At 39.3% G+C, this 26,941-nt stretch overlaps 1 protein-coding gene across 4 annotated transcripts in view; it reads right to left on the reverse strand.

Moving 5' to 3' along the window:
* Positions 1-6,380: 6,380 nt before the first annotated feature.
* Positions 6,381-26,941, reverse strand: part of LOC140241338 (gamma-adducin-like) — a 111,285-nt gene continuing 90,724 nt past the window's right edge. For 3 of the 4 annotated variants that reach the window (XM_072321069.1, XM_072321067.1, XM_072321068.1), the window contains 10 exons: positions 22,068-22,298; positions 21,110-21,352; positions 19,829-20,005; positions 19,088-19,357; positions 18,040-18,150; positions 17,336-17,422; positions 14,873-14,932; positions 10,125-10,299; positions 9,329-9,460; positions 6,381-8,085 (listed from right to left, as the gene is read on the reverse strand). In XM_072321069.1, coding sequence (XP_072177170.1) covers positions 7,856-8,085; positions 9,329-9,460; positions 10,125-10,299; positions 14,873-14,932; positions 17,336-17,422; positions 18,040-18,150; positions 19,088-19,357; positions 19,829-20,005; positions 21,110-21,352; positions 22,068-22,298 — 1,716 coding nt within the window. In that variant the 3' untranslated portion in view covers positions 6,381-7,855. The remainder of the gene's footprint in view (positions 8,086-9,328; positions 9,461-10,124; positions 10,300-14,872; positions 14,933-17,335; positions 17,423-18,039; positions 18,151-19,087; positions 19,358-19,828; positions 20,006-21,109; positions 21,353-22,067; positions 22,299-26,941) is intronic. The other variant, XM_072321070.1, reaches the window with a different exon arrangement.

Here is a 26,941-nt window from a genome sequence, read left to right on the forward strand (position 1 = left end):
TTTCATAAAGATCTTCAGGAGATTCTTCTGCGAAGGTACTATTACTTCAATTCTAGTCCTAAGATAGTGCCAATTTCAATTGCATAAATGCATGTGACAAACCACGTATGCCAACAAACGTCCAATCATGAATGTACGCCGACACGCGTATATGTAAGGTACGCCTCTTTTCGTGCTCAGTTTATGCAGACGTCACACTGTCCAGAAATTGAGCAAAGATGGACACACCAGAAAGGAAATGTTCAAATTCGCCTCTCATGGTATAAACGTCGAGCCATTCGTAAGGGCACTTAAAGCCATTGTATATGACTGCCGGTCGATCAAGTTTGTCAGGCTCTGGCAGCAACTTTATAAAATTGTCTGAAGACCTTGTGAAGGTTAATATTCGTATTGCCATCTTGTGTCAATTTGGGACAGTGTGATATCACCCTCTCAGTCTATGGACTACTGTAAAACATGCATTTTAATTTTGCGAATTTCGCAAGAACCAAGATTCGCGAAATTAAAATGCATGTGAAACTTCTTGTCTACACTGTTCACATTGAATGTTAGAGGCAACTCGCAGACATTTCATGCCGCGAAAAGAGCCGTTGGCTCCAATTCGCGAAAATACATGTATTATTTCACAATGTTTAAACTATGAATTTGCTTTCAGCTCTAAGTAGATTCAAGCCTTCAAGTCCATGTTTTACTGAAAGTTGATACATGTACCAGTGTTTGTAATGCTCTGATCTACGTCATATTTCCAACTTAGTTGCCAATCTGATTGAACTGTGGATGTTAGAATGTTTGTTACTGACTTGTATTTGTCAATGTATAGTTAAAATAAAGACATATTTATTACTTCACCTTGATGAATGTATATCTAATGTCTTTTCAAACTATTATGCAGGGAAATGGTATACAGTATTTGAAATCTGTGTTTAAGGTAGTTACCTAAAAACTAGCAGTGACTATGTAATCTTTTTGTACTATCCTCTTCTGTAGTGAATTGCCACTTCTCATGCACAACGAATAAAATTCAGTGTCTCAATGAGATAAAATACCACTTCTACAATAAAATATGCCTCAGTAAGACTGACCAATGATTACCATATAGAGCAAAGAACAGATGACGCTGATATGGATATGGTAACAAAGCTAACACTTTCAGATCTCAAAAAAGCAGAGTGATGCAACACAGAAAACATGAAAACATTTTGAATGCAAAAGATCAGGGTTTGGCTGACGACAATGGCAAATTGTAGTTGAAATAAAATTCAGTTCACTTCAGTTTGGTTCAACTTGGTGCATGAATCAATCATTAACTTGAATAATGGTAAAAATTCACATACTGGGCATGCTAAATTACATTTTAGAGAACAAAACCAAAAATCATTTCAAACTCAATGGTAAAAATTCACATACTGGGCATGCTAAATTACATTTTAGAGAACAAAACCAAAAATCATTTCAAACTCATTTTCTTATTTTTGAAGACAAAACAAAATATTGTAAAAAAAAAAAAAATACTAGTAGCTAGCTACATGATAATGATGGTGATGATGATGATTGATGATACTGATGTTGATAATGATAGATAAATATACTTCATATTTGAATTAAAGTGACTCAGTGGGGTATTAAATGGAAAATAGATCCACTGTCAGGACAATCAATAAAACAAATCTCCACATTCAGATTTTTTTTTTATCACTTTTTTTTTTTAATTTTCCATCATCACACGACGACACAATATTGCAACTATATAAGCCAGTGGAGACAGCGCCCCACTCACAGACTACTATCCAACTCACTAATGGCAATCCGAGATGCATGAGAGATGTACAAAAGAGAGCAGATACTTTGCTAAAACTCTAGAAGGAAGTTTAAAACATAGGACACACAGTATCAGAGTCCTCACAGTTATAAGGTAATTCCTTGGGTTCACCACATGTCTGCACGCATGCTTGTCCAAAGTCGATTTCGACTACACATTTTTGTTTGCATGATATTGGAAACTGAAAGTGTCTTTAAAAAGCGTCGGAAAGAAAAGAAAAAAAAAAATATCCCCGGCAGGAGGAACAATGATTTTGCAGAAAACTATAAAAATTGGTAAAAGTGCGACACTATACTGAAATTGAACTTTGTCGAGTTCTCTTTTATAGAGCAACGCTATTGTCACATTTGAAGTATCTAAAAAGTGGAATATCCATGTTTTTCTTTTCCCCTTTACAGGAGCAACCTTGCTTCAAAAATCCTTACTGGATCCTACACTGTAAATAAGCCTCATTCTCTAGGCCAATAGCAGCATTGAGACAAAGATAAAAAGAAAAAAAAAAAAACACAGAAAAGCAAGTGAGTATAAAATGCATTGTTCCACTAGATTCCTGCAGGGACAAAAATAGAATAAAACTGGCTAGATGATAACTCTATTTAAAATATGTACATGTCCATTTCAGCATGCCAACCATTTTCAACTCTTTTGGTACACTTTTTTCTCCCCTTAATCTTTTAATTAACACAAATTTGGTATATACTCATGATATACACAGAACATTATACAAAAGGTGTATTTTCCATTTTTTGCTCTTCTGTTTCCTCACATTAGAATTCCTGCCCCACTGACTTTACTTCATTCCAGACCTTGGCTTTGAATAAAAAACAAAAAACAAAAAAATGCAGAAAGATTTGCAAATTTGATACACAACAGCAAGAATCGAAACATCACAGACTTCAAACTCAGAGAACAACACGCAGGAACAAGCCTTCAATATGTTAAGCCCCCGCCCCTGCGCCACCAAACTCTAACAACATGGTAGATTTGACCCATTTCGCATCATGCATAGCAAGCTTAGCTCGCGGTTTGATTTCTGTTGTTTTTCAAACAAGAGTGGAAATTCCAATCCCAAAAAATCCCCCTCCGTTATTTTACAATGATCTTCTCTCTCTCTCTCTGTAAATATCATATTTTCAGAGGGAGAGAGAGAGAGAGCAGAATAATAATCACCCACAAAAATGATTCTTTTTGGCTCCATCCCTCTTTTTTTTTGCGTTTCATTTCTACCACGTAGATACAAATATTACAGAACACATGAAATAATAGAACGAGGCGAATGTAGTACCTAGTACTGTCCGAAGATGTAACATATGATGGCATTTTAATGCCTTATAATGGATACACTCAGAGCTTTCAGGACAACAAAAAAAGAAAGAAAAAAAAAAAAGAACATGAGAGCTTACACAATACCTACAAAGGAAGCAAGAATTGTCAAATCATAATGTCTTGTGTTTTCGTCGATTCAGTGTCACAGCTATTCGGTGATGTGCTTGTGAATACACACGGCAGGAACAATACAATCAAGATTTAGCTATTGTACATTTAGCAGACCGCACATGAGAAAATAACCGAAAGGGAAATAACAAAAGTTAAATAAAACACAGACAGAGAAGAGTGCAGGCAGAATTTGACGACGAGCCTGCAGAACTAACCCACCCATTTCATCTCACTACACATCACAAGTGACCATGGTATCAAGAACGTGACTGTAAAATTATCAAATCATTATAGTACACAGTAAAAGATACTCAAATTGGTTACCACACATTATTTGCCAAGAATCCTCCACACAGATAACATGGGAGGAGAGAGAGAGAAAAAACAAACAAACAAACAAACAATTTGAAATCTGGTGTGAATCAAATACAAATTCAATGACAAGTATCAAAAGATGGCACCCAAGTGATGCCTGTTGATTTTTTGCTTTAATATCTATTCTTTGTTTATAAGAGCAATGCCACTTGAACAAAGTCATAGAATGAATGATACCAGAAAAGAACAGTAATCTATCCCTTAACAGCTCTTTAAAATCATTATTACATCGTCGATAAATGCAGCTACCCATGATTTCATTCACTCTATACATTCCTACAACTGCACTGCTTCATATATATAATGAATACGTATATGAATACTACACGTTATGCCTAATAATAAGTACATTCACTTGCAAGCCTCTACTTTGTTTTGTTTTGTTTTTTCTTTTCTTTTCAGGAAAAGGGGCAGGAATAGCTAGTAGACCATGAAGAAAAATAGGAATTCATGAATTGGAAAAAAAAAATGCACCAAAAATGTACAATTACAAGAAAGTATATTCAACTGTATACAGACCTAAGCCTCCCATAGCTGATGGGTTTGGCTTATTGGGAGTACATTCTCCTTTCTAATGTAATCTGGAGTTAAAAACCACATAGTTTGCGGTATTGACATTACACTCATTTACCTTAATACTACTGATGCATGTACATCTCTCTACTGACCGAATACAAATGACGAATCACTAACAAGAACGATACATATAGTAGCAATTAACATTCTCTTCCCTTTTAGGTATAAGACTATGATATAGCATTCAAATATTTTGCAAGAGAAGTTCATTAATTAAAAAATTGTTGGCAGTTTACACGCACAAGGAAAGCTTAGTCCACATCTCTCAGACAGACTGCTTAAAAACTCCATCAATGACTCACATGAAGTAATTTAATCTCTATCGAGGTAAATTCACACGGTTGATTCTTATTTTGCAAAGAAAAAGAAGATGATAGTTCAAACAATAGTCTCCGATCTCCAGTCATCTCCCATTATACCAGAAGAAATCTCTACATGCATAAAATTGTGTTCGTCTCTCATCCGAGCATGGTGCGGTGTGGCGCGGCACGAGCGCAGAGTGACCACATTTTTTCCTTCTCTTTTGTTGTGTTGTTTGTTTGTTTTTTTTGCTCACAGCGCCACGCCGGGAGGACGTAGTGGAAGTTGAACGAGTACTCTGCGATCTGGCAACCTTAGATCACACTGAACACCACATGACGACAACATGCTGAGTGCTAGTTAAGGTCATGAAGACCACGTGATGGTCACGACACCCTCTGAACTTATTTTCTGAATCCAGCTTTCTTGCGTCTCCACTGCATTTCTCTCTAGTAGACCTATCGTCTTCCTCCTCTTTTTTCCCCTTCCCTCCTTCTTCCTTTTTTTTTGTCCATTTCTCAAGAGGCAGGAGACAGATAACTAGTACTAACAAGGCACGAGCAGCATTATTCCATGCTCACTGTTTGCTGTCATCACTGGTTCCCTAACAACGTTGTCGCAACATTGCCTGCCACAGTGGCTGCCCACAAATTGGGAGCATCTTTCCCTATTAACGTTTGTGGACGCCCTGCCACACTCCCCCTCCCCAACCACGAGACAGGGGGAGTGGGGTGGCAGTTCACACGTACAACATTGAGCAACACAGCTTGTCAACAATTCTCTACTCTGGTCGTGGGGTTACCGAGGATTGACTTCAATAATTAAAAGCATAATTCTGAATGATCTCACAATCCTGAATTTTTGAGAATTCATTTTCGTTGATGGGGGTTCACCCCCCATAGCTTCTTAAACAAAATAATGTCATTTTTGCATGTGATGTGACTGAGGAAAAAAAAAAGAAAGAATTCAACTTCCAAATCAAAATAGTGTGATGGTATGCTCTCTGACAAATTCTGATTATTTGCCTCGCGGTTCTCAGATATAGCCCTTATTTACAAAACTTTCGTTTCCTGCGCCACGGCAAAGTTCCACTCCGTCACAGATCTTTTTCTACACCCACTAGACTCTGACATCATCTGAACGTGGCACTCTGCAAGCCCTCTTTCTCAAAAAACAAAAACAAAGAAAGAAAAATCATTCTGTTTGTAATCTTCCAGATTTGCCTATTGCACACCACACACACAATGATAATCCATGCATGGGGATGCGTCAGTCCCACACCTTCTGCCTCGCGTCATGTTTACATTTGCACACCTCAAGAGGGCCATTCTGGTGCTAGTTCCACATTGCTTCTTGTAAGCTGAAACTCACAGGTAACTTACTAAATTGGATACAATACAGAGAGTCCCACAATCATGAGGGAATGAAACATTTGTCAAATTGTTAAATTTACACTTTAACAGTGAAGCATTCATTATCTGTTTTATCACACATTATCCAAGTTCTATACACTACAAACAACTACACTTCAACATTTCAGCAAATATATAAAAATTCATGACAGGACTCCAGTAAGTTTCTTGCCAACGAATGAAGAAAAATGCACACAATTACTCTACACCGACACCCCACCGTGTCAAGGAATAGGAAAAAAAAGACTTGATGACCTCCGATGGGGGCACTGGACCAAATCAGGGTCAGAGGTCGTGCAGGTCAAAGGAAAATTTCAACATTTTCAAAAGATTCAATCTGTGCTGGGAATTGCCAGTGCACTTCGTTACTAGTTGCTCTGAATTTGTGACCATTACAAGATAGCTAACATACACTAGTGGCATGGTGATGCAATCGTACGTGTGTGTATATATATATTTATATGTGTGTATATATATAGATTTATCGCTCGTGCTGTAACTCGCCCGGCACAAGTGACGACTAGAATTAGGAGGAAATAATCAGGCTAAAGATTACCTCTAATGCATCCTAGCAAGCTACCATGCATGCTATCTTACATAATACACATATTTCATATGCTACATAAGTATAATCTTTTTTCTTAGCATCATAGTCATTATATATAGGAGGAAAAAAAAAAACACAGAGACTACTTACAAGTACTTTTGGCAATCACATAGATTATAAACACAAGAACAAATGATATACAGACGTTTGACAAGTACATGGGAAGGCTCAGCCACCTAAACTGGACCAAACTTGATGGTCTTTGCTGCATTATTCTTGGCTACAGACTGTTTGTTTAAGGGGGGGGGGGGGATAGGTTTTATTCTTTGCGCCGATTGTACCCACAATTTCTGCATCGCGTCACAAAGATACATTGTACATACTCATCCACAACCACAGCCTAGTATCAGACATGGATAATGACGCCATTACATCCACTATTGAGACCAAACAAATGGACAAAAGCACCTCTGCCGTCATTGAATAGAGCACGTCAGCGCAGTCAACGTCGCCACAAGTTCTCCGTTCTTCACCACAAACAGTTTCTTGCACAGAGGGGGCTGCCAATCACTTATCATTTCACAACTTCTCTCGTGCCAAGATTTCAGTAAACATGGACTGGTGTTCAGGACATTGTTGGATCAGGGGAACGATTACAAAAGGGAGGTGAGGTTGAAGCAAAAAGGTCCCCTCCAAATAGACCAGAAAGAGATGAGTACACAATCTGGGAACTGTCTACCTGGATGTATAAATCACTTCATCCATATACACATCACATTCCCCTATATTACATCTTTTCTTGTTACATCAGTGAATTACACACTTTTTTTTTTTAGTGGCTAAGAAAATGCATGGATTAAGCTACACGACTACACAAGTTTGCTTTTGATTTCTTGCCTTTCCTTCCTCTATAAAAGAGTCCCTATGATTTTACAACACATCGAGCTCATCATACACGGAGCCAGGCAGTACAGACAGAACGTGAAACCCCATTAAGCATGCCAATCCCGCTTGCTTCACTGTGCGGCACTGGCAGCTCGAGAGAGAGAAGAAGGTAGAACGAGAGATAGAGAGAGAAAGAGACAGGAAAAGAACATGCAACCTTCCCATCAGACCAGACACAAGGTGGTGGGAAGGTTGCCACCACACACATCCGTTGATACCTTCTACAAATTACAAAGTGCTGCCAGAAGCAACTTTACAAGTTAAGAACAGATTTTTTTTTTTTCCTCTTTTTTTTTCTCACTTTTTTGAATTTAATTTCCTCTTGTACTTGTTGAAATTCTTCAGTACACACAGCAACTTCTTAAAAAAACCTCCCTTGAATCTTCGAAAAGAAACTACGGTGCCATTCCTACGCAAGTCTCATGCAAACAGGAATGGGTGTGGCTATTCTCCCTTCTTCTCCTTCTTCTCTTTCTTTTTCAGGAAGGAGGGCGTGCGGAACTTCTTTTTCGACTTCTTGGATGGCGACATGGGGTCCTTCGTCGGCGATGTCTCCGAGCTGCTGACGCCTTCGCCGCCAGGCGAGGGAGCCCTCTCGTCATCCTCGTCCCTTGCGCCGTTGATCACCGTCTTCTCGGTCACTCTCGTCTTGACTACGGTTGCAGTGTCGCCCTCTGTGTGCGAGTCAAGAACAGACCACAGTACTCTTAATGCAAAATATTCTCTCGTCACTTCAGTCAAAAAAAGACATGCCCAGTGACACAAATGCTCACTCAACATAGTAAAACACAAACCAAAGTATCAAAAAGAAAGCTTCTAAAACAGACACACAAACAAACAAACTTTGGTAACCTCTTATATAATAACAGCCCATCAGCTATGTAGTCCTTGGAAAATACAATTCTTACGAGTGCGAATATAACAACATGAGGAGATGTCATGTCCTGGTTATCGAAATGTTCTGATGTACTGTTGTGACTTTATGTTTTGACTACATAGCAAAGCATTTCCCCGTTTTCACGCCAGTTTTCCTTGAACTCTTACTGCGCTTTGCTCGCAGATCGGCACAGATGTGAAGGAAGCCAATTGTCAATGAATCAGGTATAGTCCTCCTAATCCCCACTATGTCACCATGACCTTCCTGTTGAGGGACTGAGACACACTGCTACACCCGAGTGGGATAACTAACATTACTACTACTAGTAGGTCAAGTCAAAATTGGAGGGGATTATTGAATGCTGATGGAAAAACATGGTGAGTTAAGCTCAGTGCCTGGGCACACAAATGGTTAAAGGACAAGTTCACCTTCATAAACATAAGGATTGAGAGAATGCAGCAATATTAGTAGAACACATCAGTGAAAGTTTGAGGAAAATTGGACAATCGATACAAAAGTTATGAATTTTTAAAATTTTTGTGTTGGAACATCTGGATGAGGAGACTACTAAGGCTCGTGATGTCATATGAGTACAACAGTATAAAGAAAATGTAAAGAAAATTCCAACATATTTTCACTTTTTTCGCATAATAAAAGAGCACTTGACTTGCCTCTTTCTAAAGGCAATGGGAATAATATTACCCATTACATATGTCAGTAACGAGTCAAGGGAATGTGTACTTTTTTCAAAAGATGAAATTTTGTGAAATTCTCTTTATATTTTCCTTATATTGTTGTACGCATGTGACATCGTACACTGCAGTAGTCTTCTCATCCAGCGGTGACTGCACAAAAAAACTTCAAAAATTCATAACTTTTGAATGGATTGTCTGATTTTCCTCAAACTTTCAATGATGTGTTCTACTAATATTGCTACATTCTCTCAGTCCTTATGTTAATGAAGGTGAACTTGTCCTTTAAAGTCTGGCTCCAAAGCCCACTTGTCCTATGCCACACTTTGTAAGTCTGGGCCCACTCACCTCCTGCGACAGTGACAGTGGTCGAAATCTTGGTGGTGGTCGTCGTCTTGCCGTCGCCCTCCTGTGCGTCGACGAGCTTGTTGTCGTCCTCCTCTTCGGGAGCCTGGAATATCAGCTCGATCTCTTGTACATCTACAGAGACAGACGGAGACAGTGAGAAAGAGAAAGAGAGTGATCATACTACTGAGAAAATGTGAAAAACATATGAGAACATATGATTTGAGAGACAGAGAAAAAGCAGTTGTGATCTTATTCACTAGAAGTACAGAGGGCAACATATGATAAAAATCTGTTACAGCACAACCTAAGATTTGCCACGCCGTAACCTGGGGTACTGTCACACCCCCAGGTCACTGCTTTCTGTAGCGCCATCTTGTGTTCTTAAGACATTCATTTACACACTGCTATCATGGCAGCCAAATTTTGGACAGTGGCGATGATGTCCCCAATGCAAAACATCCCTGCTATGACATGTTTAACATAATTACATGAATAATAATAAATTTGTACTTTTTTTTCTACAAATTTCGTTATAATTTTGGACAGTAATTCAAAAAGAGACCATTTTAATTAACAAATGTGGCCCATGATTACTTATTTTTATCTGTCCATATTAAAGAGTTCAGAAAAGTATCCACATCACAAAAAAATAATAAAGTACCCGTGTCATTCGTACACACTTGAAACACACTTTGCACCTCTCAGGCTACATTCCAGCGATAGAAAAACTGTGAAATTATCCATGAGGGTCGGATTCCAAAACCGTGTGATGCTGATTGCCGTGGCAACCCCATACCTTGACCGGTCTTCTCTGCAATCTCTCTCTTGTACTCCAGGATGTCCTTCTCTGTCATGTTGCAGAACGGGTTTGGTGAGTAGACGGTGTAGACTAGGGCGTCGCTCTGGTGGTCCCTCTGCACGATGCCCTTGGACCCCACCGAGATCTGACCGGGGCCTGCCTGCTTGGTGCCCTACGAGCAAGACAAATTGAAGGTGTGAATCTCGTCAATCAAACGGTCCATTCGAATGAGACTGCAACTTAATTAGCGTGATTATATATGAATTGGATATGTGCTAATGAACGAGACTGCAAAGAATGAAAAAAAAAAAATGGAAAAATTTGATGATTTTGAAATAAGGGACAAAATCTATTCTCATTAATATCATTATCATTTAATCATCCAGTCTTTAGCATATGCATAATTTTTTCTTTTGATGTTCTTTTCATGCACTTTATCTCATTCAACGTATGGAACTACCTCACCTTCGCATTATTCACAATGATCAAATCAAGCATTTAAAAAAAAAGTATAAAAACCCAGATTCTGAGAAAATAACTTCCTAAAGAGACAGATGCAAGCATGTTCACAAGAGGTCTCCTAAGAACAGCAGTCAGAAATGTCACACGGCAGATTTCCTGCAAGCATGTAAATGAGCGTGGTCACTTCAAAACCCACTTCTCAGCTCCACAGGCTAATGGTTTAGTATCTTACAGCCATTCCTGTGCATGTACCACCTTTGAATTTGCTGTGTGCAAACACACACACGATATACACATAGGTTGCAATTGCACGAGTGTCGTGTACCATTTGCCTTTTCAAAGTTACATGCTTTCAGCTACTGGATTGCATTCTGGGTTTAATACTCACAGTCAGAGAAAAAAACTTTGCATTCATTGTTACATATGTTAATTTGCGTGCAAGCAGGCATATACCACTCTTGAGATTAGGAAACACAAACTAACAGGCGGGCTTGACAAAGTGATTAAAACACACAAAATATGGGTGTACAAAAACATTATTGTTCTGTGTTGATCTGTTGGAAAGTGCCAAATCACTTGTTTGCCATACATTTATATACTGTATATGGCAAGGTTCACAAGGTTTTTATTTCTGCGAATTCCGCGAGTTGGGTGCTTCTAGAGAATTTAACAACACATAAAACTATTACCTCTGATCTTGACGTGAATGCAATATAAATGCATACAGTCTGTACATTTCTCCATTTATATTGTACTCAACGATTGCAGATTTAACCACTTGCAAAACTGTCAGGAAGTTAGGATTCACACACACAAAAAAAAATAAATAAATGATTGGTGATTGAATTCACACTGTGCTTGTTTTCAGAGATGAACAGCATGTGGATAATTTGCCGCCATGATGGAAATGGTAAGAAAGAATGCAACCTAACCTGAGAACCAGACGGATATTAGGATTTACTTAAAGAGTCTCTGGATATAACACCAGAGTGTCCTATGCATTCATGTCCATTTACATGTAAGAGAGCTAAACTTCACATTGAAAGATGGGAAACTTTGAACATTTAGAATTCGATATGGACATGTGAGAACTACCACTACAAAAAGTGGTTCTGCTCATACAATCGTGCAATCCAGAGTGAAATACTGATGACATGACTTTGAAGAATTTTAGAATGTTTTCTTATTTGAGGAAAAAAAAAAAGGAGACTTATATGATTTAAGAAGATTTCTGTTCAATGAAAATTCTGATGTACATCATGATGGTACCAAAGATGAACAGAGCAATGAATTGTGGGAAAAAAATGACTGCAAAGGCAGGCTAAGATGTTTTCTTTACTGTAAGTGAAGAGCAACGATGAAGTCTTATCAGAGAACATGAGGTGTATGTGCATCATGAGTCAGCATTAGTCATCACTCTTGGATATTAAGACTGTCAGTCACAACACACAGAACTGCACATTTGTGTGTGTGCGGGGGGGGGGGGGGGGGGGTGCGTGAGAGAGAGAGTGGGGGGGGGGGGTAGACAGACAATGGAGAATAAGAGAGGGGATTAAGAGACACAGACCCCCACCCCCAAACACACATACACACACACACACACACATACACACACAGGAAGCAAGACACTCGTAATGATAGACCACACAGTAACATATTCATGACAGTAAAAGGGCTCCAGCAGACTTCCTCCGACATGAAGTTGCCATGGGAACCCCTCCATGCGGAGTGTTCACTTTTCATCTCATTAAGACTTTGGAGACGACATTAACGAGCCGCATGAATGTGGGTTAAACATGGAAGAGACACACAAGCACGTCTGAAAACGAACATGAAGGTTAATAGGTCAGCAGACAAGGAGTGAAATCAGCTGCGGTTGCTCATCGCTGCAAACATTATCGTTACATGGTCGTATCTGGGGTTAGGCACTGCAAAAAACAACATTATCTAGCCTACTAGATCAACACAACACATTCAGAATGCACCATGTTTGGGAAACCACAGGTTTGCATGTCACAACATTCTCCTACAGGGCTTCAATTTTGTAAACTTCACAGTCAGACAAGCCAATCAAAACTGGCATAATAACACAATGTACCAACAACAGCGCTGGTCATTATAATCTCAGGTTGTTGCTGTCTTTTTTCTTCTTTTTCTTTTTCTTTTTTTTTACATCTGGAACATAATGCACACAGTCAACATGTAGAACAAGCTATGACTATCTTATCATCTAATGCGACAGTAATTATTTTATGTCCATGTTAAAATCACGTCTATGCATGCCTTTTGTTACCATAAATCATTAGAGCTTTTCTTCACTGATAATCATATCAATTTATTCTAAATGTCTTTAACTGCCCTGTTTTTCAAAATAAACCATACAACAAAAAAGATAATCCTGCCATTTATGAACAAACTGGTCAAGTTGTGGGCAGATAATTTTTGCAATTAAATAGACACTTTACAAATACCTGCTCAGTAATATTCAACCACTGCCTTTTTGTTTTAATCAAATTAAAAAGAAATAGGAGATTCATACTTCCAATTATCTCAAGATATAATGTTGGGAAAGCTAAGACAAATCACTATTACACTGAAATGGCCTTTAGAAGTACCGCAAAGGAGTAATTACAGCAGAATGGATTACTACAGGGATAAATTGTCTAGACAGTTGCCAGAGACAATGCAATCAGTTGTCAGTTTGAGGGTCAACTGGAATTTCCCAATAAAATGAATGATTCACGAAGCATCGCATTTAATTTAATTAAAATAAAGGCACAAGTCAACAGTTCTGACAACTTTGGATGAATTTCTTCAGTAAGGCTTATACCACACTCCAAATTTCACATAAAGCCCATTCCATTATTTCTGCACTGGACAGATAATGAAAGGCAAGTCTCCCCCCCCCCCCCCCCCCAAAAAAAAAAGGGGGGGGGGGGAGAGCATAGCCGTTTCCAGCTCAATGTTTTTGAGATGGCCTTCTTTTTAAACCTGGAAATTATTTGTGGAGCCCTCTATAACATATACTCGCGAATAAATGGACCTATCGTTTGTAATTGTGAATTATGAAAGACAAAAACCACTTGTGTTAAAATGAACAGATTTAGCGCAGAGAGAAAAGCATGAAAGATGATCAAAAATGGTGAAGAGTTAGATGATCAATGTTAGTAAGACCCCAACGGATGTTATGACAATGATGTATGTTAACACTCTCTAGGTAATGATTTCATATTTCTTTACTACTTGAACAAGGACTAATCACTAAGGGGGATAATTGGAACGGGAATTCATCTTTCTACATGTATCTCATGTCACATCATGCAGCATTACACACACAAACAAACACACATACGGGGTATTCTGAGACTAGAAAGCATTCTATCGATCACAGATCAGACCCTACGAGTGGGAAGCATCTATTCATTTCTAATTCAATGGGCATTCAGTTCCATTCAATGGACATTCAGTCCCATTCCAGATAGCAATACATACGACTGGTGATAAATAGGTATGTGCAGATGCATCTCACATGCAGTGACAAATTCACATTCTATGTCCCGTAATCAATGGGACACTTTTCTTCGTCTTTTTTTTTTTTCAAACATGTTCGTGGAAAAGCAATGTATCAGTACATCTTTTCCACCGCTAATGCTTAACTGTCATAGATGATGCCCCCAAGAGCATTGTGTGTCACGGACATCTCATATGAAAAGGAAATGTGAAGATCAATTTATTCAAAGTCTTCTATTTCTAATACTTCTCACAGCTAGTAAGCTGGATATCATTCAATCACAACAGCAAAAAAAACAATTACAATTGTGTATATGGGCAAAACTTTCTTTACATACGCCTGCCAGCTCTCACGCACAGTTTTATTAATGCTGGTGTAAATAGAGTGACTGCGATGCTGACAGACTTTCTCTTGCGAAGGGCTGAATGCTGATGTGGTTTGCTACGCTAGTGGGGGGATAAAAGAGGTGGTTTGAGAAGCTAGCGGCAGCTGTAATATACAGTCTTGTCTTGCACTGCACACTCGGGGTAAAAAAATAAAAAATACATGGGTGGATAAGGTAGTACTACAGTGCAGGTTATACAAAAAATATGAAAAACATGGTTAGATAACAAACAAACATAAATGCAGTTAATGGCCCAACTCAACATGGATATGAAAGCCTAGACTCGACTAAAGATGGTGACGAAAAAATAAGGGTGATGGTAAGTGATGGCGGTAAAAGCTGGAGATGGAAAAGAAGAAGAGGAAAAAAAGGAGCCGCGGTTTGTACCTGAATCTCGTTGACCAGTTTCTCCTCCGAGTTGGTCAACTCGGCATCTTTGACCACAGTCTAGATGATGGAAGGGGGGTAGTCACGGTACGAGGGAGGGGCAGCCGTGTGTCGGTTGTAAATTTGTATTCGTGTGTGTGTATGTGTGTGTTGGGAGGGGCGAGTATAGGAGTGAATGAGAACAAACACACGTTATGGTGCCATGCATGATGTGAGCGAATACTGACTCACTTCACAAGAGGCTGGCTGTGGAGACAGACATATGACTACTTCCTTATATCATCTCTCCACAAAATGTATCATTCTTCTTCTTGGGTTGTTTTTCTTTTCTATTTAGGGATGGACTGTTGGCACAGAGTGACTAGAAACCAATGCCAACACATGGCAAATGTCTTATTATGAAAACTATATAGGCCCTTGAGTATACTAATAGAGAAAGTGAATGAATGATATATCTTTTAAAGGCCAGATGTATTGGCAATTCAATCATATTCTTGAAGCAGAGAGCTACAACCCACTTGTGCACTAAACAGGGCAACTAAAAACTCATTTTCACACAAGTAATATGAATGGGCACTTCACTTTGAGGCAGACAGGTAACTTGCCTAAATGTCTATATTGGCAAGTGAGAGCAATATCCTTCATATATCCTTCATAACGCCTTGGCTCTATGGAAATTGATCGTTTATGATCCACAAATGTGATATCTAAAATGATTGGGGGGGGGGGAGTTCTTTTACTGTACAAATAATCACAGATATTTATTGTGCTTCTTAATTGGTACTGGTTCTACTCTGTGCCAACAGTTTCCTTTGGACGGTCCGTGGACGCGCACAAAATCTGACTGTCTACAGTGATAACCGACACTGGTGCATGACGAAGCAAGAGAATCACAGTGCGCTAGACTGATTACCACACAATCGAGGCAGCTCATCTACAGCGGAATTGACTCTCTAAATCATCTTGCCTAAATGAAGTTAGCAATCATTTTTCACATTTCTTGTTGAAGGGTCAACACTAAAAGCTGTGTTGGTGGTGATTTCTAGGTAAAGAGGCATGATGAGGGGGAAGAGTTAAGAGGCAGCTACCATTCTTCTGGAGCACATTTCACAGTCACTGTAGTCACACCACTAAAAGTGATCAGTCACTAAATAAGAAATGAATACTGAAGCATGTCACAATTTCATATATGTTTGATTAATGCACCAACAGATGTCCAAGCTACATTCAACATCAACTTCTTGAGCTTTTCTGCTTAGGTAAAGCTAAACAATTAAGTCTTATTTATTGACTGATTCCAACTGATTTCCGTTTGGGTATCATCAATGTAATCACACAGAATTTGTCATAATAAAGTCTCCTTACAAATGTTGGTATCCTGTTATATGTAACATGATGTTATCATATACTGACCAAAACATTTTCAAACAACCCAATTACCATATTTCAACAAAAATACATGTGCCAAACAATTTCACAAAATGATTGAGATGATTCTTTTCTACTCTATTTACATTTTCGATCAACTCACTTCATTTTTACATATTGCTAAATATCATGAATCTATTCCACAATTCCCTTTTGTACTCCACACGTCAACTGCTTGCATGATTCTGAATTGTAACACATGCATGAATAGTCTCACGTGAGTCAGTGTTTCGTTTTCAATAATATCGAGCATATTATGATACTACAACCAAGTCATCAAATTTGGTGAAATCTAAACAATTCAAAATATCTATAAAAAAAAGCTTACACCTCATCATTCTCAACTAAAATTTTAAGACATAACAATGGATAACGTAAATGGATGATCTCAAATGCAAAAAAACAAACAAACAAAAATGGAAAAAAAAAATAACACCCACTCAGGTTGGTGAAATCAAATCATGGATAAACATGCTATTCAAACAATAATCACCATTCCATCCAGAGGTTAATTTCTTGAGACATGCAAAGTGCATTCTAGACTAAATAGTTCAATGGTTCCGGCAAAGAAGCCTGTACCTGGGCTAAACTTCAACATTCACGTCAGTCTTCCACACTCCCCTCCTAAACTATCTTCTATTTCTGTTAATATACGTCATTTATTCTTGAGCCCTAAATGAATGAATACAATTGATGATTTTAGACATTTCTTCTTCTTTTTGCTGGCAAGAAGCACAATCATGCATCTAATTTTGTGTTAGATACACACCGTGTTACATGGCTGTGTGAGTCCATCATCCTGACATCACAAAGAGATACATTCTTCTGGGTTTTTTTACCACATGTGCATATATCTTGTTAAAAGCACACATATTATTTCAATGTCCAGCCCATATTTGCGATGATGGTAAACCAGCCAAGCATTTTAATATACGACTGCCTCTAGGCACTTCACACAATATCATGAGATATGATACACATTTGTCGATGATGCCCGGGTTAAGAAAGAGGAGTAGGAGAAAGTGGTGGGGTTACCTGCACTTTACGTCCATCGTCAATGCCTGCCAGTACTTGTGAAGTGGGTCCTGGGTTAGTGTTGTCTTTGAAGTGCTCTGCAGTCACCTGTTGAGATCAAAAGAGGTTTTCAATATGTAGAAGTAAGGATTCGAAACTTTTCATTTCTCTTAAAAGCAAAATCACTGAACATGTTTTCTCATTCATTGAGTCCACAAACTTCCTTCTAATTCTAATGATCATTGTTTCAACCATCCTGAGCAATGTCATTACAATCATTACCATCACCTTCACAAGCAATCATTGCTCAAATTATAGTAATTATCACCGTCACTGTTGCAGATGATCATTTGATAATCATGCAATCACATCATTGGTCAGAAGCAATATCTCACTTTCAAGCAGCCCCCATCAACACACCTGTGTTTCTCACTGTAGTACAGCGGTACGGGAACCAATCAATAGAGTCATTCTTATTGCTGCAATTTTGATCCATTAAATAAAGACTGTATCTGCTTGTACAATAATAATCCCTAGGTTTCCCAAAGGACTTGCTGTCATAGACAAGACCCATCTCTCCACTACTTCACAGCATTTATAAATTACTGGAGTCCAAGATATGCATCTTGGACACCCTGTCCTCACAAAAGATTCCCTACCCTGACCTTACTCTGTCCTACCTAGTCCTTCTCATAAGAGGCCCCCTTTCCAGAACTCCTACTCACCGATTTGGCCTTGGTCTTGAACTCTCGAGGGTTGTCGCTCTGTTTGGCAAACTGCTGGGGGTCCTGGATCTTGACCGACTCGCCTGCTGTGGCGTCCTTCTCGCTTACCCACTGAAAAGGTTAAACATGCAGACCTGGTTAGGTGAACATTTGATACAAAACAGCACTGCAACAATACAATTCATGTGCTCCTTTCCATCTGACTATTGAATGTTTTCTTTTGCCACTTTACCCCACTCTAATTTCCATCTCTATCAATTTTTGGAATCATAATGTATAATTATTGTAATCACAACTTGCTACAGGAAAGTAGATGAATATGGATAGAAGCAATGGCTCCAATACAATGCAGAGGTGACTACCAAGCATATCAGATGCTTTGGTGACTTACCAATACATATCTTAAAACGGTTACACTATGCAGTGCTTTTGAAATGGACTCATTAAAATCGGGAAGATTCTGGACAGCTTTAAGATACAATAATTACATTTGTATAATGCCCTTCCAAACTAGATGTTTTTTCACTGTACTTTACATTAATAACTGAAAAAAAATATTATGGTTGATTCAATCACTGAACAAAAAGAAGAGTTTTTGAGATGTTTCTTGAAAACCTCCAGAGAAGGGGACAGATGAATGAATCTTGCAAGCTCATTCCAGAGTCTAGGAGCACATGCCTGGAAAGCACTGTCACCAGCTGTGGAAATATCAGAGGAACATAAGGGCAGGGTATTGTCTGTACTAGAACAAAGCCCAAGATGAATAAACTGATGTGGAAGGATGGCAGTGTTTATGTATTCTGGAGCTTTCAGCAAGAAATTTGTGTTACATGCATCTATCTCAATGGGCAAAACTAATTCCTTATTTGGGAGGCTTTCATTTTCTATCGCCATGACATGATGTATGAAATAAAAATGAATTAAAAAAAATAGTAATTCATCTATTTCAATTTTTTTTCCCCCAGGGAGCCTTCACTAGAATCAAAGCGACTTGTTAGCTCAGCATCAAGCTTTAGAGTGTCTGTCTTGAAGGAGACATCATTCATACCTTTGTCTTCGTCTTCGGACTCTCATCCCCATTCTGCTCCACGGGTACCTCCACCTTGGAATAGGTGTTTGGTGTGTTCATCCATTTGGTCTTCTCGTTTGCCTTTTTCCTGTTCAGCATCTTCAGCGGCGACTCGTACTTGCTGGCGTCGACGTCGTCGTCGTAGATATATGTGACGCCGGTCGACACGGCAGGGTAGGCGACGTCGCTGCGAGGCTTCGGGTCAGACCTGACAAGGGGGTTGTGGTAGATGTAGCCTGTTCTGTGTCCCTGTGGGGCAAGGAAATATCACGAGAGAAGCATTGAGTAACAAAGGACAGAGACTACCCAAAATTGTGTATTCCTCTAAAGCTGGCAGCTGCTTCTTGCAGAGAATTACAAATCATCTTCAACAAAACTGTTCAGTTACACATTGATTGTAAGTAAATATCACAAGAGCTTTATAAAGCTATAAACTTAACAAGAGCTGTGACAATGTGGTAACAGCAATTGGCACTCTGGTGTGGGGTCACTGGTTCAAGCCTCTTCATCTATATACGTCCATTTCCCTGGTGCCTTTAACATATTCATACTCTCACTCTCAACTTGGGCCAGAGACATACAGTAGACATTGAAGAGTTGCTTACCACAGCTACATTTGCTGCAACTGTCATAGTGGCTTCAACCATTTGGGCTACTTTAAATGGTGCAGTTGCTTCAAGTGTTGCCTACTACATCTCTGTGGCAGACACTCGTACTTACCATGTTGTCCAATTGTCTCATCATAGCCTCAAACTCCAGCTCGCCCCAGCGCCACTTCTTGATCTGGTCGTCACCGGCGACCCCTCCACCGCCCTGGGATGCCACCTCCCGGGTCTTCTCTGCGATTTCCTCAGAGACCTGGATGAGCTGGTCGATGCCCGCTGACATCGCTCGGATCTGGGCACGGAAGCGGATGGAATTCATTTAAATTCTGGGCGCCATTCAGTGATCATTATGTCATCTATTCGGTGCAACTTTTACTTACCTTAGACAAACGGTACATAGTAGCCAGGATGATTTGGTAACAGGAATAAGCTATGCACTACACAGAGTGATTTAGACATGATAAAATCCTGAATGGTTGCAGATTTTGATCACTTCACAGAATCTTATATGGTTTTGTATTGCATATAATGCAATAAAATACTTTTTCTTTGCATTAGTAGAGACAGAATGCAAAAGGCAACAGTTACTTATTCTACTGCCAGACATGGCACCTTATCAATGTGCTTCACATTGCTTATTGAAGTAGTTACAAATTTAGTGATTGTATGACTCAACCATTTCCACACATGCAGCAATCACTGGTTCAAGAATTAACAGATGACACATCCCTAGGTACCCTCCAGGATGCAGGATGATCAATCTGGAAGAACTGTACTGATTTTCTAACACTGAATCAAGAAATATACCCAACTTTAGGTGTCTTTGCATTACAAATCGAACTTCCCAGTAACCTTGGAATTACTTTCAGGGTAAAGTGTCATATCTCCTTTATCTAATGATATCTTATTCATAAGTTCAATTAAAAAAAAACTGCTTGCATGCACATCCATGTCAACCTAAAACATACACTTGATTTTTTTTTATTGGCTGCAACTGATTTAGAAGCAACTGCAGCTCCAGACAGATTTGCAATCACTCCAGTCTGAAAATTTGTGACGGATATCAATCACAACTTTTTTAGAAGATGGATTTGAAATCAATCATAATATTGATTTAAGATTGATTAGAATTAATCACAACTCTTCATACAACCAGGCCCATTTCTTCCCATATTTGTAGTACAGGCGACTTCCATTATAAGGAAGTCCACAGGACTGGCGAATTTCTTTCTTTATATCAAAATTTCATAATAACTGAAGGGAACTTTGCACCATAGATGTTAGTGATAATAAGTTTGGGGCCTACATTTTTTACTTCATTGCAACAAAATTTCATTATTACTGTGTTCAATGTCTTGGGAGTACCCTGGACAACTGTTTTTTTTCCCCTTCCCACCTGTGTGTCGCATGCTGTCATGACATTGACCGCGAGGTAGTAGGCTTCCTCGATGGTCTGTCCACAGCAGACAACGCCATGGTTACGCAGGAACAGCACCCGCTTCTTGGGGCCCAGCGCCCGGATGATTGCGTCCTTCTGCTCGTCGTCGATCACGATGCCCTTGTAGTCGTAGTAGGCGCACTCGCCGACGATGAGGGCCTCCTGGCAGATTGGCATCAATCCACACTGCATGGCGGAGACCTAGGGGGAAGGGTAGGGGAAAGATATCAAGTTGTAAATAGACTTCAAACAGCAATTCCAGAATATATACTATGCTAATGTTATCTTTGAAAACAACATGCATCATTCAGTGTATTGTAAAAGGGCATCAGAGGAGAAAGCACCTTGACATACTAACATTGAGAGAGCCCAGTGAAACAAAATTCCAAAGTCGGTGAAAATCTATTAGGTATTTGGATAATTTCACCTATATTTTAAGTGATCTATTACCTCAATCCTAACTGAGCCAACTAATGAAATAAATGCTTGTAGATAGTGATGATAATGAGAGTGGTGGTGACTAGGATCATGTTCTACTCATTATAAGATCGTTAAGATCATAAAGATCAGTCAATGGCAAGATGATGAGGTTCATGATCGTGATCGTGGTGAAAGTGATGATGATGGTGATGATGACGATGACGATGACGATGAGGATGATGATGGTGGTGGTGGTAATGATGATAATTGTAATGACAGTAGTCATACAAATGCTCATCATACTTTTATCACTGACCACAAGCAATCTTTGCAAAAACAACCAAACAAAACTCTTTGACATTTACCCTTTTTTAAAATGACATTCCTTATGGGGCCATCACTCTTTGCCAAGAAAATGTTAACAAATAAACAAACAAACAATCAAAACAATAAAGTAATAAAGCAATGACAACACCAACAATTCCTGGGTACTCACAGCAGCAGCGACAGGTGTGTGGGCATGGAGGATGCACTTGACGTCAGGTCTGGCGTTGTGGATGGCCGAGTGCAGCGTGAAGCCGGCCAGGTTGGGCCCGTAGGTGGTGGTGCCATGGTCGATGATGTTGCCAACGGAGTCCACCTTGATGAGGGACGAGGCGGTGACCTCGTGGTAGAGCAGGCCAAAGGGGTTGATCAGGAAGTGGTCCTGCTCCTTGCTCACCCGGGCCTAGTTTTGGTTATGAGAAAAAGGAAGGATGATGATGATGATGATGATGTAGGTGGATGAACACCGGAGAGTCAAGGTAACAAAGGTGCCTGCCAGATCAGATGCTTGCCAGTTCAATTCATGACATATTTGTATGGTTATGAAGACAGGATCGATTACAGGATTTCACAAAATGGTGTCAAGAGGAACTAACAGTTGAGGGATCATGCTGAAAAGGCAAGGTTTTCTCTTCCTGGCCAAGGCCAAGCAAGGCTGAAAATTTCATTTTGATGAGATATTCTGCTTTTCAGATAATATAATCATGATATTCATTAACGAAATAAATGACTAAATAAGAAAGGAAGGACATTCTGATGAAAACAAGAGGTGATCTGCAAGTCTACAGCAGATCACCTTAAAAGACAAAGCTCATCATAATTTCAATCTTGTAATAATCCATATGATCTACAAAAAAATATTACATGTACTTCCAGATTATTTGCTCTTCATGGAAAGCTGCCATGTAATTTCTATCACTGCACACAGTACAATGTACCTAATACTTGTGAGTCTTTCAACTTTCCAAACAATACAGGAAAAGCTACTGATTCAAGCCAAGAGTAATTCTCTCTTCCAAATTGATGCACAAGAGTATTCAAATCATACACGCAGAATATGAATGTTTGACAGAGTTGCTTGTAAGGTCAAAAGTTGATAGGAATCACACATAGAGCCGGACATTCAAAGGGTTAATGTCTTTTTTGTAAATGCATCACTTGCAAGCCATCTCCATTGGTCTGTATATGTTCTCCATGTTCCCCAAATACCACATGTCATCTCTTCTTCAGCTCCTGTCCAATCTCTCAATTACTTGCTCCCTTCTTCCACTTTCTCTCTTCTCTTCTCTCGTGGTATCATCTCTCCCTTCACTCTCCACAGTGTGTCATCTCAAATAAAGTTTGCACTCCCTTTTAGTCTAAACACTTCAGTCTGCTTTCGCCCACTATCCCCCGACACAGGTGTACTAAGTTTTATCTGTGTTTCCGTCGGCCTGTCACACATGCTTACGGTCGGAGTAAATCCAGTCAGCTCCGCAGCCCACTATCTCCATACACAAATACACAATCTCTTCCATTCTTCTTCTCTTTTTCGTCTTTCCTCCAATTCCTCATCCCATCTTCACACACTAATGTAGTACTTTTTCTATCACATATATTTCTTCTCTTCTCCCCCACCTCTTTCGTTTTTTGTTTTTGTTTTTTCTTTTTTCATAGCTACACTGAAAAATGCAAAACCTAATTCCTTCTCCTTGTCTGTTCATATCTTTATCTTCCATTCCTCTATCTTACTTTAAATTCTTTTACATTTATTTTTCTTCTTCCTTATCTGGTCTGTTCTCTTCCCCTTTGTTTTCATTTTTTTTTTCTCTGTAAAATCTACAAACAAGAACTTTTTGCTCATCACACATTCAATCTATCTGTTCCCTCCTTTTCTTTTACGTAAGCCCATCCAAATACATGCATGCATTATATACATCTCTTCTTCCTGTCTGTCTTTCTTTCTATTCATCTACCTATCCATCTATCTGCCTATCTATCTATCCATCTTATATCATGTTTGCTACTCCCATCTACAGACAGGAGTAAACAATTTTCACTCTAACTCTCTCTCTCTCTCCTTCTCAAATTTCTCTTTTACATCTTTCTTCATCAAGAGTACATTTTCCCAGCAGGACACAGGGACGAGGCTGGATCCCAATCTCACTCCATCCCCATGACTCATTCCATTACAATGCAGGTTGTTGTAACTCAGCGGTGTGTAGGGAATGGCGTCTGTTGTCGCAGCCAAATGTTTACTCATGTCATTTGAGGCAAATCCATCCGATAGGTGTCTCCCGCTCACAGAGGGTTGGTATAAAAAAAAGAGAGAAAAAAAGTTGAGTCCCTGGTAACCCATCCCATCTCATCCTCCCTAATGCTCGTAAATCATTCACACCACAGTATACGTTTCACTTTCATTACCGACCATGTTTCCCTCATATACTTGCAGTCATTTGAGGTGAAGCCATCTCATTTACACACATAATCTGTGCAAGTAATATGTGAGAGAGTCAACACCAGCTCTCTCTCAACCCCCTTCCACCTGCCTGAATGCTTGTAACTCTGTCAACCCTATCGTACACAGGCCCATTCACACTTCCTGTTCAATACCATGGTATTTCCAGAGTATTACTTAATGTGAACACAAATACGCCGCGAAATATATGGTGAAATGCCTCGCAAAATATTGTGGTATTTAGGGTGGTAATTTAAACCTCACGCAAAATACACCTGCGAAATTCGAGTGGAAATCGTGTCACGAAATACCACCCACCGTACAGCAGTGTATTTCTCACATGACTCCACACACAACCTGTCTTCTCCCATAGGAGACATGTGAACGCACAGGAGAGGTGTACTTTTGGGCCAGAAATACCAAAAGCATCTCCGATCTCCAGTACCAACTGAACTACTGCGTTATCTATTACCATGGTATTTTGCCAATGAGAATAGTGCTAAAAAATTAACGGTGGTATTTGATACACCGGTAATTCCAATGTGAAGGCACCTACGATTTCACTTTCCTTATCTGCGGTATAACTCACTCAATATACCCCACCACATTACCCACCATCCAGCTAGCTCACTTCACCATCAGCCAACAAGATGACGGGACTGTGAATCATTTTACTTCCATCTCTCTCACTCATTAGCTATGCTGGGTATGCATCACTACCTCCTCAAATATGCACAGTCAGCCACGGTATGAGGCATCGCAAAACCCTCATGAAAAGACTTTATCAATACCTGTGCCAGGTATGTGTTACCTTGACATTATCTATCTAGGTCCACAATGTGTTTTAGCTTGTACATACCAAGCTGCCTTACACTCTAAAACACACACACACACACACTCATATCACATACATATTTACATATAAACCCACATCAAAGTAATGTCTACATTGTCTCATTAGATCCTGGGTGGAAGAGGGAGGGGGCCCCTCACGGAACAAGAGAGGGAGCTTCGTATTAAAGCTACCGACGTGTTTATAGAGATACGGACTGTCTAGTCAGGCAGCCATAGCTAGCTATGCACATACTGTCTGCCCACGGATGCTAAATTAGATTCCATCAGATATTCTTTGAGCAAATATCCCTATAGCATGGGCAAATCGATGCCAAGTTGGCCAACGACAGGTTCTATAGCATCTTCCGGGCTGGGCCTCTCGCCCCCCGAAGCCTGACTGCACCGGGGCGAGGGCAAACGACTAGATGCATGTTTATTCTGAAAACGGAAGGCCCACAACTCAGCATTCACCTACTACATGTACTAGACGGAGTGCACTTCACGTATGAATAAATTTCTGCATCAGGAGCAGCTCTTGCTAAGTGCGGGAGTGGATGGCAAGTGAGCACCACACAAGCTATACTGACAAAACAGCATCATTACTGTGTACTCTTTATTGAGTATATACATAGGGGACTGTAGAAAACATCAAGATGCACTGTTTTCATTTTAACTTCATATATATGCTCTGAGTGAGTGTAGTCTACTTTCTATATTTCTTGGAACATAAGGTAATAGAGAAGTCCTGGATTTGAAATTGTTCAGACTTTAAGAAATGAAAATTTAGTAAACAAAGGATACTCTAAAAGCTCTTATTTTCGCTTACAGATATTTTCACAAATAAGGAGGTGACAGGCATTTTTGTGATTCAGCAAGTACATTAATACCTGTCCATTCGCATTTGTGTATTGTTGAACTTGTGACCCGATTGTGATTCACGAAAACAACAGCTGTTACTATAGGCCTACATGTACATATTGGAAATATGTTACTAGTATCTTGGGCAATCACAATGTAATGTGCGATTTTTTTGTTATGTCACAAAAAGGTATCAATATCTGCATATTTTTCTTGCATTTTATTTTGTTTTCAACTCAAAAATCAAAACAATATAATATCACCAAAAAAAAAAAAAAAAAAAAAAAAAAAGTATTACCCTAGCTATACTGGGACTTTAAAAGAGAGAAAAATTCAAAATAATGATAATGAATGTGGAAAGGGATGACACATCGCAGACAAACTGATGGCTACTCTTGAGCGCTGGTCAATGGAGTGTGACATGATAAATGGCAATTCCTTTGACAGATGTTATACCTCTGACCTGGAGATTCAATAACCTCATTTTCAGACCCTAACTTAATATCACAGATGTGGCCATGCATGCACATACATCCACACATATACCATACAAACACTTGCAAAGACACAGCAAAGCACATAGACACACAGAGATGTACAGTCACATTCTTATACACACACAAACACCCACACATACAATGTATACATAGGACATACCAAACATATGCACACACACACATACACACACAAAATATACAAATGATCATACACATAGCTACACACTTGTATTTTTGAGAGCCTTAAAAAATGGCCCTATCTACAATGTACCACATAGATCATTTTTAAAACACCCTCCTCTTGAGCATAAAACTCATACCTTTACACGAATGAAAAGAGAGCATATACGTGTCACATGCCTTTACATAACCCTCATGAAATAATCATTTTGTACAGCCCTGATGAAATAACCACCTTGT

Source organism: Diadema setosum, chromosome 18 (genome assembly GCF_964275005.1).
Source record: "Diadema setosum chromosome 18, eeDiaSeto1, whole genome shotgun sequence".
In the NCBI taxonomy this organism is placed as follows: domain Eukaryota; kingdom Metazoa; phylum Echinodermata; class Echinoidea; order Diadematoida; family Diadematidae; genus Diadema; species Diadema setosum.